Source organism: Myotis brandtii, unplaced genomic scaffold (assembly GCF_000412655.1).
Source record: "Myotis brandtii unplaced genomic scaffold, ASM41265v1 scaffold1327, whole genome shotgun sequence".
In the NCBI taxonomy this organism is placed as follows: domain Eukaryota; kingdom Metazoa; phylum Chordata; class Mammalia; order Chiroptera; family Vespertilionidae; genus Myotis; species Myotis brandtii.
In genome coordinates, this window is record NW_005354705.1 from 126,956 (window position 1) to 139,257 (window position 12,302).

Sequence of the window (12,302 nt, forward strand, 5' to 3'; positions counted from 1 at the left end):
CCCCCCCCCCCCCCCCATTATCTGATGACCATATTTGTCTCTTAGTTCAAATTCTAATGGGAATCAGATTGGCTCAGCCCTGAATTAGTCCTTGTGTCACTTTTCAGCTAAGGCAGGTGGCCTGATCCTTTGGTGAATGGAGGTACTCTTTCCAGAAACTGTGGGTGGGATAGATTCTCTAAGAAGCGAGGTCAGTGTGTGTGAGCTGGGGATAGAAGCAGTGATTGGAATCTCTTCAGGTCCTAGGGGATTGGGCAATACACTTGGCCACTTTGGGGTTGCAGCAGTGGCATTTTGGTTTTTGGAGACAGGGTGACGTGTCAGAGACAATCAGAGTCTTCTTTGAGCAGAGCAAGTCTTTCCCCCCAGCTGCCAAGAGCCTTCTCACCATCCAGGAGGTGGACGAATTCCTCCTGCGGCTCTCCAAGCTCACCAAGGAGGATGAGCAGCAACAGGCCCTGCAGGACATTGCCTCCAGGTGGGGGAGCTGCCCAATGGGGATGGGCTAGGGAAGGTGGAATCACTAGGGAAGGAAGGTTTGGGGATTCAGAGCTCTTCAAAGACCAAGTTGAATGTGCCTCATCCCCTAGGTGTACAGCCAATGACCTTAAATGCATCATCAGGTTGATCAAACATGATCTGAAGATGAACTCAGGTGCAAAACATGTGTAAGTACTAGCTCCTCTGACAGCCTAGGCTGCCAGTTTCCTTTGTTGCCAGCTGGTGTCAGGACTTTGGAGTCCCGATCTGGATTTGAATCCTGATTCTGCCTTCTTCCTTTCTGGGGGACCTGTCACTTGGCCTAGCTCGGCCTCCATTTCCCCATATGTAAATGGAGATAACAGTACCCTTCTCACAAGAGGGAATTATGTTCAGTGAGCATAATACGAGTCAGTTGCCCACTCCAGCCCCCTCTTGGCTAGAGTAGCATCCACATAGGCACAGTGTCTCAAAAGAGCTGCACTGTCCAAGAGCTCTTTTCTCCTGTGATAGCCTTTAGACAATAGGACACAGCCCTTTCCCCTCTCTCCTCTGTGAGGACAGCCTGCTATCCAAAGCAATAAGGTCAAAGGCAGGGGTTTTTCTATCTGTGCTCCTGTCCACATTGGCAGGTTAGACGCCCTCGACCCCAATGCCTATGAAGCCTTCAAAGCCTCGCGCAACCTGCAGGACGTGGTGGAGCGGGTCCTCCACAATGAGCAGGAGGTGGAGAAAGAGCCAGGCCGGAGACGAGCTCTGAGCGTTCAGGCCTCACTGATGACCCCGGTGCAGCCCATGCTGGTAAGGATGCTGCTCGGGCCCTGCCTTCTACCCCTCTCTGGGTATCCTCTCCTTCCTTGGGAGATCTAGGAAGGTGTGAATGCTGATGGCCTTACAAGGTGATTGCAGGAGTTTGGGGAAGGAAGAGTGGAGATGTAGAAGGGTGTTTCTCAATGGGGAGGTAAAGGCAAAGAGAAGACACCATGGGAATGGTGGGAATACCTGCACTCTAGGCCCAGCTCTGCCATCAGCAAGTTAGTGTTCTTGTCTGAATGATGTATGAAACCCTCTGAAGCATCTACCTAGGATGGTTTTTCCATCATCTTTCCTGAAGACAGGTGGATTTGTAAGTAACTCCTGAGGTTCTGTGACCTGCCTCAAAATAGCTCATAGCTTCCCATGGCAGGGTGACTTGAGCACCTTTTCTTCTGGAGAGAGGAAGCTTAGAGAATGAAGTCCAGCTCTGACAGATCATCTTGGGCCTCCGCTCATTTCTAAGAAACAGGGTTTCCTTTCTGGCATCGGTTTTCCCTATATGTGTGCTCCATGCCTACTATGAGATCCTTTGGGTTCATTCGTGCAATGCTTTTTATGAAACTGTCTTGTGTATTCTACTGAAGCCTAGCTTTAGGATTTTATGTGTGGGGTAGGGAAGTATTCTCTCCCTCCTTCCTAGGAATGTGCGAGGGACAGCCAGCACCAAAATAGCGAGATCTCTATCCCAGTGACGTACCCCGGTCATCTGCAGTAGTGGCTTTCTGACTTTTATTAGAATTCTTTCTGGAGTCTGTTCTACAAACTGTCATTTGAAGAGTGGCATGGGTTATATAGCTTAGTGGTTAACCACACACCTTTGGAGCTGGACCTAAGTTCACACCTAATTCCTGCCATTTACTAGCTATGTAATCTTAAGTGAGCACTTAACTTCTTTGAACTTCAATTTTCTGACCCATAAAATGAAAACAGTATTATCTATCACATAAGATACTACATCGAAGATGAAAGGCAATGTGTATGCTATCTGACACATATAAATATCCCCCAAATGGTAGCCGTTATTGTTTGCATCTGGATGGCACAGGTATCTGATAAGCACTCCTGTGTCCTGTCCTGTCCTAGGGACCCCTGGTCACTGCCACCCTGCCAGCCTTACTGTCACCTGCAGTCTAATCTTATCTCTATGTACCTCCTGTGCTGAGATAACCAGTATGTTTAATAAGCCAGAGCCCTGCAAGGTCCTAAATTATTGGGGGTGGGGGGAGTGAAATGCTGTTTCAATGGAATTCTGTTAGCTCTACAATGAATTGCATTCATAGTCCTCAAAGTGCAAGCTCCTGTGTCCACTCCAGATATGACACTACCCAGCCTTTTCCATCCCCATCACCTCGTCTGTGGCCTGCCCTGAGGGTGTGTTTCAGTAGGCATCCCAGGGCCCTTGGGCTGTCCCTGCTGAGCACCCCTCATTGGAAGAGCACCTGTAAGTCTCCAGGCTTTTCTCCCCCACCCCCAAGGCCGAGGCCTGCAAGTCCATTGAGTATGCGATGAAGAAGTGTCCTAACGGCATGTACTCTGAGATCAAGTATGATGGGGAGCGAGTCCAGGTGCATAAGGACGGAGATCACTTCAGCTACTTCAGCCGCAGTCTCAAGCCCGTCCTACCTCACAAGGTAAGGTCCCTTCCTTCCTACCAGGACTGTTTTTCCCTTCTGCCTCTTAAGACTCAGGGCCAGAGTGCCATCGCCATTCCAGCTCTGCTGTGCAATAGGTTTGTTTTGTATTTGTTGAGTAAATGAATGAATTCACTCATTCATTTTTGGAATCTTCTAATGATGAGGGGTTGCTCAGTAGGCCAGCCAGAGCCCAGACTTGGGTTGGTCAGCACAGAGCCCCAGAGGACATTGATGCTTCCCCTGCCCACAGTGAAGGTGGGACAGAGAGCCTATCTGGAGAGTGACTTGTGGTTGTTTTTTGCGTTTCCATTTCCTGTGTGCTTCCCACTGAGGTAAATTATGGTTCAGGTACAAAGGGGCTATTGGGTTGTCAATCGTGAATTTGTTCAACAAATATTTATCAAGTGCTTAGTCTGTGCTAGGCACTGTTCTACGGGTGGACATAGAGCAGAAAAAATACAAAATAGAACCAAAGCCCTGGTCCTCCGGAAGTTCATTCTGCTGTAAACAAAGCCCCATGGGGGATATCTGGGAGTCCTTAATCAGGGCATTGAGAACCTCATTCCTCAGCCCTTCTCAGCTCTCAGGGCCTCTGGGAGGGCTACCTTCAAGGAAAAGCAGCTGGAACCTCTGGCCCCAGTAGCTAGTGAGTATATGGACCTCCTATCCTTGCTACCCCTTCTGTCCTAGCTCAGAGCCCCCAGGGTGGAGAGGCCGTGGTGTGTGCCTCACATCCTTCCCTCAGCGGGGCCTTCCTGCGGGCACATGGAGCAGTCAGGTGTTTGTCTCGGGGGTTCCAGAGGACAGCCAGGCAGCCGCTTCCCCAGGGAGCCTGAGTGCAGGCTCACGTGCGCTGGGCACACAGGGAAACTGCTGAGGGACTGCTCCTGGCAAAGTGGCTCAGTGGGCACCTCCTGTTCCCCGGGGAGGAGTCGGAGCCCAGCTCCCCAGAATGCGAGCCCTTTCCCTGTTCTCCTTTATAAAGTTCACTCACCCCTTATTTCTCCTGGGTTTTGACTTGTAAGGGGATTGAAACAGAGTGGAACGGATGTGCAGGCCTTTCCTGTCCCCACTCTATAAGAATGACATGTGTTTGGGGTCTGTCCCCTGCCAGGGAGAAATTGGACCACAGTCAAGGACCTCACTGCTGGCATCACTGAGTAGGGCAGCCATGGATAGCAGTGGGCTTCTCCCTCTCGGGAACTGTTAGAAACCAGGGCTCTGCCTTGATCAGGAAAAATCCAATTCCAAGCTTCCTTGCTTACTCTATTTGAACATGGCTCTGGGTTCAGAGCTCCCACTCAGAGAAGTCTCTTCTCGGGTTTCCTTGCTGCTCCTAAGGGGGTTCATTTCTTCCTTTCCATCTTTTTCCCATCCAGTCTGTTTTCCCCACAGATCTCTGCCTGCCCACCTTTCCTGCCTCCCGTCCTGTTGACCTGCCCCCAAGTATTCTGTTTCTTCCTTTTCCACCAAACTCCTCCATAGCCCATAGAAAAGGACTCAGCATGGGCCAGCCTCCTCCTGGGCCTGGACAGGGTTCTGAAACACACCCCTTTCCTCTTGTCCAGGTGGCTGACAAGGCCCAGGTCTGTGTCTTCCTTTAGCTGGACTTCCATGTGTTGGTGTTCTGCGTTCCTGCTGGGGCCTGGGCTTTGCTTTCTGTGGCTTGGCTTCAGGTCCCTGCTGCCTACTTCTCCCTCACTTAAGTGACTTTTCTGCCTCCAGGTGGCCCACTTTAAGGAATACATCCCCCAAGCTTTCCCTGGGGGCCACAGCATGATCTTGGACTCTGAGGTGCTCCTGATCGACAACAAGACAGGCAAACCATTGCCCTTTGGGACGCTGGGCGTGCACAAGGTACTGGCTCAGGCAAAGGTGCAAAAATGAGTGTGTGTGTGCGTGTGTGCGTGCACGTGCACGCGCTATCGGTCTGAAAGTGGAGGAATCGATCACTCACTTAGGGTTGGGCTTATTCTTCATTTCTGAATTAACCCAGAGTTTAAGTCTTATTTTTTTATTTTCTTTTGGCATAAAAAGGAGCTAGTATTGGGAACTAACTATAATTGGGTTGGTTTCTATTTGGGACCATCTGCTAAGTGCCCTTACAGACCAGGGACCTCAAGGCACAAATAGGAGTTTTCTATCAGGTGCTTCAGAGGGTCTCCATAAGTAACTGGTGTTACCCATTTCTCACTCCCTCTTACTTATTTCTCCCTCTGTACCTACTACCCTCCTCTGCCCTTACAGAAAGCGGCCTTCCAGGATGCTAATGTCTGCTTGTTTGTTTTTGATTGTATCTACTTCAATGATGTCAGCTTGATGGACAGGTGAGGAACCTATTTTCAGTTCCTGGGTAGGGAGGTGGGGAGTTCAGATTGGAAAGGAGGGTAGAGAAGGGGCTGGATCGCATACCCCTGTGCCCAGGAGCTGGGCAGGGCCAGGGGCAGCGGCAGGAGAATGCTGAGAGGTAGCACACGTGCAACACAGTCAGCTCCCCATTTAGTGTTAGGGAGAGATCTGACTAGGCCTCGTTTCTGAGAGCCTAAGTCACCGTCCCGCCCCCAAACTTTCTCCGCTACAGCAACATGGACTGCTGACAGAAATAGACTGTGAGCACAGTAGGGTTTCAGTTTCTTTCTCCAACAGCACCCATGGGGACGTAAGGCAGATGGTTTTCAGCTCAGAGGTTTTTCAGAAGAGGCTCACAGCAGGAAGCTCATGATGGGGGGGGGGGGGGGGGGGGGTGTGCTACAGGACTTTCTCAGGGCAACACTATTAACCGTAAAAAGCATTCAACTAGAATTAGAATACCTGGGCTCCAGTTCCAAGTCTGACTCTAACCAGTTCTATGAGCTTAATATCTCTGAGCCTAATTTTTCTCAGATATAAAATGCAGGAGCTAGATACAATCTCAGCTCTATGAGTCTGCTCTATTTTTCAGAATAAATGTGCTGTCACTACAAAAAGAATCCTTCCTCTCTGCCTGCCTTCCTATGATATTTATATAACACTAGAGGCCCGGTGCACGAAATTTAGTGGCGGGGGGGGGGGGGGGGGGCGGAGCTTGTGTACCGGTGCCACCATCCCCTACACTGGCTGCCATCCTTGAGCGTGGAGGGGAAGGGCAGTGGAAGGGAGAAAGAGGTGTTGGGGGTAGGAGTTGTGGTTTGGGCTTCAGGTCCTGAGGCCTAGGCCTGCTGACCCAAGAAACAGCCAGCCTTGGGCCTGGGATAAGGCAGGTGCCAGGGATAAAAAAACAAAGAGTCGGCTTCCTTTTTTGGGTGGGACCAGAATTCATACAATCTGTTTGGGCTAGACGCCAGTTCTCCCATGATTCAGTAAAGTAGAAACAGGAACTACAGGATGAGGTGGCTTGTGCCACAGCTCACACTGTCTGTCTTTGGCCACAAAAGGAGCCTGACAGGCAGACCTGTTAGACACGAGGGCTTGAAGCTATGGCACAGTGTCATGAAGCAGTATGTCATTGTGTCCCTTCCCTCTAGAACCAATGGGGGTGGGAGGATCCTGGCCTGAACTCGGCTCTCATGCCCCCTTTAGGCCTCTGTGTGAACGGCGGAAGTTTCTTCATGATAACATGGTTGAAATTCCCAACCGGATCATGTTCTCAGAAATGAAGCAAGTTTCGGTGAGAAGACCCCACCTAGGCAGCACCTAATGGTCTGAAAGCAGGGCAGAGACCCCTTGGGCCCGATGTGACTGAGAGAATGAGTTATATTATGGGGGCTGCTGATGTGCATATGTTGTCTCCTAGTCTCCACCTAGGAGGGCAGGGCATGAAACCTAGGTGGGCTCCTTGTGTCTCAAAGCCACAGCATCTTGGCAGGGTCCCTGCTTTGCAAACCCTTTGTTCTGTATATTCAAGTCAAGGTGTTTCCACATAGCACCCTCTCAATTCTCATACCCTCTCGATTCTCAACCTCTCTCCTCTTGTCCCTCAGAAAGCATCCGACTTGGTTGACATGATAAACCGGGTGATCCGAGAGGGCCTGGAAGGGCTGGTGCTGAAGGACGCAAAGGTAAGATGGCCACAGGCTTTGCCTTCTGTACACTGAGCCCTCCCTGCTGGGCCTTTCCAGCCCTGGCCAGGAGATGGCAGTGGTGGCCTGAGGTGTTGGGGATGGGTGCTGAGGGGCATCTTTCCAGGGTTTGGAAAGCACTGTTCTGGATCTAGAGAATGGGATGCTGTGTCTCCTGTAGTGCTGGAGCCCAAGGGCTCTTCCCTAGAGTGGGATCGGCAGTGGAAGGTCTGATATGTTGTGTGAAGAGTTAAATCCCGCCCTCATGGCGTTTCCATTCTAGTTTGTGGTTTCTCTCTTGCTTCCCCTCAGGGTACATATGAGCCTGGAAAGCGGCACTGGCTGAAAGTGAAGAAAGACTATCTGAATGAGGGGGCCATGGCTGACACAGCTGACCTGGTGGTCCTTGGGGCCTTCTATGGGCAAGGGAGCAAAGGTCAGGGTGGGCTCTGGCAGATACTTCTTTGAAAGGCACCACTCAGGGTACAGGCTGGCCTTTTTACCGGCTTGACTTGCCAGCAAGGCCAGTATGACTTGCAAAGTTCTGGATCCGCGGTCCCCAACTCAGCCCCTGTCACCTCAGCAGTCAGCGACATCTGAGAGCTAAAGACTTGGGCAGGAAGAGGTCAGACAAGAATAGCCTGTGCTAGCCCAGCACAAAGAAACTCACCACCAACTACTCAGGGCCTGGCAGCCTTCTCCTCAGAGAAAATCTCAATTTCCTGACTAGAGGGAAAGCTGGGGTCTGAAGAACTAGTACTTTTAGGACCTACTGTGTGTCAGGCACAGTTCATTTCCTTTTAGTCCTCACCAGAGCCCAACAAATTGTGTGATCATCCCTAATTTACTGAAGAGGAAATTGGGGCTCCTAAAGGTTAAACTTATACAGCGAGTAAGAGTTAGACCCAAGCGTGAGCTCGCACTCTGATGCCCGCTACTCTCCAGCAGGCTAACTCACGGGTGGGTGGGGTGGGCAGAGAGGGCTCCCTCCACCCACAACTCAGCCCTCCCTCCTCCCAGGTGGCATGATGTCCATCTTCCTCATGGGCTGCTACGACCCAAGCAGCCAGAAGTGGTGCACAGTCACCAAGTGTTCAGGAGGCCATGATGATGCGACGCTCGCCCGCCTGCAGAAGGAGCTGGACATGGTGAAGATCAGCAAGGTAGGGAGAGCTGCTGGCCCTGGCCTCTAAGACAGGCCGCACTTTGGGGACCCCAGGTATCGTTTATCTGTGTTCCTGGGAGCAGTGTTAGGCCTTCAGTCTCGGAGTGCCTGCCTACCTTGTGGGAATGGCTGCAGGCCCTCAAGATCACACCCTCTCTGGGCAGGGAGGACCCCAAGAGCTGAGGGTCAGCCTCTGTGCTGAGTCACCTCTTCTCATAGTCCCATGACCCAGAGAGGCTTAAGTCTGGTTTTGGCTTGGGAATAGCCCAAGACAACATCTTTTTTCCTCCAGGATCCCAGCAAGATACCCAGCTGGCTGAAAATCAACAAGATCTACTATCCCGACTTCATCGTCCCAGACCCGAAGGTATCAACCCAGCGGCCTGCGGACCTTCAGCCCATAAAATAAGCTCGCAAATCCTCTAGGTCCATAGAGATGCGTTCTCAACCTCACTGGCAGTCCACCCCAGGGCAGGGATCTGGGCTGCGCAGCCCACACTGAGGAATCCTCCTTAACAGAGAGGGAGAGAGACTACCCAACCCCAATCACAGAGGGTCTGCTCTACAAGTGACCTGGCCCAGTCCCTGCTCTCAATCAGAGAAACTGAGGCCCAAAGAAGACAGTACTTCCTAAGGTAGCGGTAGCAGCAGCAGCAGCAGCAAGACATGACCCACCCCCCGCCAGCCAGGGCTCAGGTTCTGTCTGCACTGCTGGGTGGGAGACGTTGCCTCTTAGCCGCGAGTGACCCAGCTTCCTCCTGACAGAAAGCTGCCGTTTGGGAGATCACAGGGGCTGAATTCTCCAAATCCGAGGCTCACACTGCCGACGGGATCTCCATCCGGTTCCCTCGCTGCACCCGAATCCGGGATGATAAGGACTGGAAATCTGCCACCAACCTCCCCCAACTCAAGGTGCCAGCTGCATGTGTGTCCTCCACCCGATTGTCCCAGCCTTGAAACCGTGGGCATTTGGCCTGTTCCCATGTCCTCTGTCTTCTTCTTCCCATTCCACTGAGACAGGCAAGGACAGGTAGAAAGGGAGACCAAACTGCGGCAGGGCCTGGAGCAGCAGCGCTGGGCATCAGGCCCCGCTGGGTGCTGGGTCCTAGAGCGAGAGCTCTGCTCTCACAGCATCTGCTGAGGGCTCGCCCCAGGCTAGTCTCTGCGCTGTTAATAAGAACAGGGAATAGTACAGTGATTTGTACGGATTACTCAAGAAAACAGCCAAAGTTTAGAAAGGCGCCCAGGAAGCCAGCTTTTCCCTAGGGATTTTCTCTCTTCCCTGTCTGTTCCCCAGCCACATGTGCCTAAAACAGACCACACAGACCACCTCTGAGGCCATCCTCCCCCCTCCTCCATACAGGAACTGTACCAGCTGTCCAAGGAGAGGGCGGACTTCACTGTGGTCGCTGGCAACGAAGGGAGCTCCACTGCAGGGGGCAACAGCGGGGAGAATGAGGGCACCTCAGGGCCTGCTGTGCCTCAGAAGGCCAGGACCTCCCCCAAGCAGTCCTCCCCCAGTGCCAAGAAGGCAGGAGGGAAGCTGCATCACCCCAACAGCAAAAATGGTAAGAAGGGCAGGGCAGTGTGAAGGCAGACATCAAAGGACAGGACCCAGTCCCCCATTCCAGCTCTCGGACCATGATTGTTTGTCCATGCAGCTGACATTGACTGCACTCCTGTTGTGTGTCCAGCCATGGGCCAGAGTCCATTCTGCTGGGCACTCCATTGCTCAGTAAACCTATGACAGGACCCTGGGAGAGCCCATCTCTGGGGATTAGCTACCTCTGAGCTCTCCCTTCTCCCCCTGCTCACAGCAGAGCAGGCCTGGCCCTGTCTGCTGCCCTGACTTCAGGGACCACTGTCAGTTCCCCTGAACCTCTCCTTAGCTCTTACCCCGCGTGCTCTCCTGCAGGCCACAAGCCGACTGCAAAGCCTTCCCCTGTGAAAATGGGGGAGAAGCTGGTCACGAAGTCTCCTGTGAAAGTGGGGGAGAAGCGGAAGGCTTCTGATGAGACTCCGTGCCACGCAAAGGTGAGGGTGAGGAGTGCACCAGGGGCTGGTTTGGTCCAGGGCCTCATGTTCCCAACACCCTGCACTTGAACTTGGAGAGATGAGCAAAGGTGTTTTTGGGACTAAGGCCTAACCCCTCCCCTCCCGCAGCTGCTCTACCTGTGCCCTCTCGTTGCCTTGCAGAGGCGGCTGGCCAGTGAGCCGAGAGGAAGGAGAGCTGTGTCTGCAGGCAGGAGGTAGACAGCCCAGCCCAGCAGAGAGGCTGCAGGGACCCACCAGTTGACATTAAAGGGGAGCAAGCCCAGTCTGGGTATGGGAGTGCAGCAGTGTGAGTTTGTGCACAGGGCGGGTGCAGGGCCAGCCAGCAACGAGGGGAGAGGGCACCATTGGCTTAGTGCCTGTCCTCGCACCTAGAAGCCTTTTCCCTTTGGTGCTCCCTCAGGTTTTGATTATACTCAACCACTTAGGCCAATAACTAGGCTCAACCCTGGGAGAACTGGTGGCCCAAAGGGCAGATAGAGAAGCAAGCCTTTGGTCACTGGAGAGAGTGATCACCTTGCAGGCCCCAGCAGACCTGTAGGACCTTTGCCATCTTTTCCCTACCTGAAGCCCTTGAATCCATCCACAGCAGTGAGCTGGGCTCCTGGCCCCCGTTCTAGCTATTTGTGCAGTGCACTGCTTGAATGAACAACATCACTGCCCACCAGCCACTGGATGGTCCTTGGAGACATGTCCTTTTCCCTTCAGGTTCCAGTGCTGGGACCTGTCCCCTCTCCCTTTCCTCTACAGTAAGCATGTCAAGCTTGCGGCCAGCGGGCCACATGCTTGCTCTGCAGGGATGGAGGAGTGACATGACCTCAGCCACACACGTGCTGGGTAGCAGGCATAAGAACCCAGCAGGTCTCCATCCCTGTGTACTCTGAAGTGGCTGGAGGATGGGGGTGTTGGTGTCTATGCCTTTTCCCCAGTAAACCTTTTCCAGTCATGTCCTGACCGCTAGCGAGGCTCCCTACGTCTCGCCTCCTATTCTAACCCTCCTCTGGCCTATGCTCATCTGCGTGGAGACCTACTTGCCCCGAGCACAGATTGCCCCACTGTGACCCCTCCCTGATCCTGTGCATTTGCAGGTGCTGCTGGACATCTTCACTGGAGTGCGGCTCTACCTGCCGCCCTCCACACCAGACTTCAGCCGTCTCAGGCGCTACTTTGTGGCATTTGATGGGGACCTGGTACAGGAATTTGACATGGCCTCAGCCACACATGTGCTGGGTAGCAGGGACAAGAACCCTGAGGCCCAGCAGGTCTCCCCAGAGTGGATTTGGGCATGTATCCGGAAACGAAGACTGGTGGCTCCCTGCTAGGACTGCTGCCTTTCCTCTCCCTCCTGCCTACCCTTCCCGGCTGGGGCAGAACCCAACTGGGCAAGGATGGACTTTCTTCTCCAAGCAGCGCGTCTTCCAAAACCCACCAACTGTGCATGGTCTCTCCCCAGCCAGGAGTCAGGTGCTCGGGGTGCCACCAGGGCAGTCACCCTCTCCTGCGGGCTTGTATAGATCTTCCAGATCTAGGTGCTGGTTTTGTTGTCTTTTAGTATTCTTTAAAAAGGAGCTTTTCTTCCTTTTTAAAATAAAATATCTTGCAGCTATCTCTGCCCTTCCCCCACTCTCACCCCCTGTAATTTCCCTAGTGATTAAGGAGTGAAGGCTGGGCTACGGAAGGTCTTCTCTCCTTCCTTGCCTGCCCCTTTCACCTCCATGCTCATTTTAAAGTTGTGTTCCTCGGACTGCCCTCCCTCGGAAATGCTGCATTTATATTTGGCAAAACATGCATTCAGTCTGGCCCTTTTTGCCAGGAATGAAGCCTCATCTAGGAAACAAAATTAATTTTTTATGACTTAATTGTCTGGTTCTCCTGTTACAGGGTGTGGGTCTGTTTTGAACCAGGATCAGGTAGGAAAGTGGGGCCGTTATGAAAAAAAGGGAGGTTTGGGCTACTCCTTTGGAGGATACAGGCTCCAGGAGGATCAGCCTCCCCAACATCTGGAAATAAGATTGCTCTTTAGGATAACCCCGAGGACAGATCTACACAGCCTGCTTAGAGGAAAGACTCCTGTGCCACCCAAGGCTGGTTTTTTTGAATAAAGGGAAACAATTTAGA

At 52.6% G+C, this 12,302-nt stretch overlaps 1 protein-coding gene across 6 annotated transcripts in view; it reads left to right on the plus strand.

Annotated features, from left to right (window-relative positions):
- LIG3 (ligase III, DNA, ATP-dependent) overlaps positions 1 to 12,302 on the plus strand; it is an 18,681-nt gene extending 6,379 nt beyond the window's left edge. For 2 of the 6 annotated variants that reach the window (XM_014534746.1, XM_014534747.1), the window contains exons 5-20: positions 312 to 478; positions 591 to 668; positions 1,113 to 1,281; positions 2,772 to 2,927; positions 4,656 to 4,787; positions 5,178 to 5,257; positions 6,489 to 6,576; positions 6,890 to 6,967; positions 7,280 to 7,403; positions 7,988 to 8,130; positions 8,425 to 8,499; positions 8,898 to 9,044; positions 9,496 to 9,700; positions 10,048 to 10,166; positions 10,329 to 10,381; positions 11,273 to 12,302. In XM_014534746.1, the coding sequence (XP_014390232.1) occupies positions 312 to 478; positions 591 to 668; positions 1,113 to 1,281; positions 2,772 to 2,927; positions 4,656 to 4,787; positions 5,178 to 5,257; positions 6,489 to 6,576; positions 6,890 to 6,967; positions 7,280 to 7,403; positions 7,988 to 8,130; positions 8,425 to 8,499; positions 8,898 to 9,044; positions 9,496 to 9,700; positions 10,048 to 10,166; positions 10,329 to 10,381; positions 11,273 to 11,846 (2,388 nt within the window). In that variant the 3' untranslated portion in view covers positions 11,847 to 12,302. Of the gene's footprint in view, positions 1 to 311; positions 479 to 590; positions 669 to 1,112; positions 1,282 to 2,771; positions 2,928 to 4,655; positions 4,788 to 5,177; positions 5,258 to 6,488; positions 6,577 to 6,889; positions 6,968 to 7,279; positions 7,404 to 7,987; positions 8,131 to 8,424; positions 8,500 to 8,897; positions 9,045 to 9,448; positions 9,701 to 10,047; positions 10,167 to 10,328; positions 10,386 to 11,272 lie in introns of those variants that run through there. The other 4 variants (XM_005860204.2, XM_005860205.2, XM_014534748.1 and 1 more) reach the window with 4 other exon arrangements.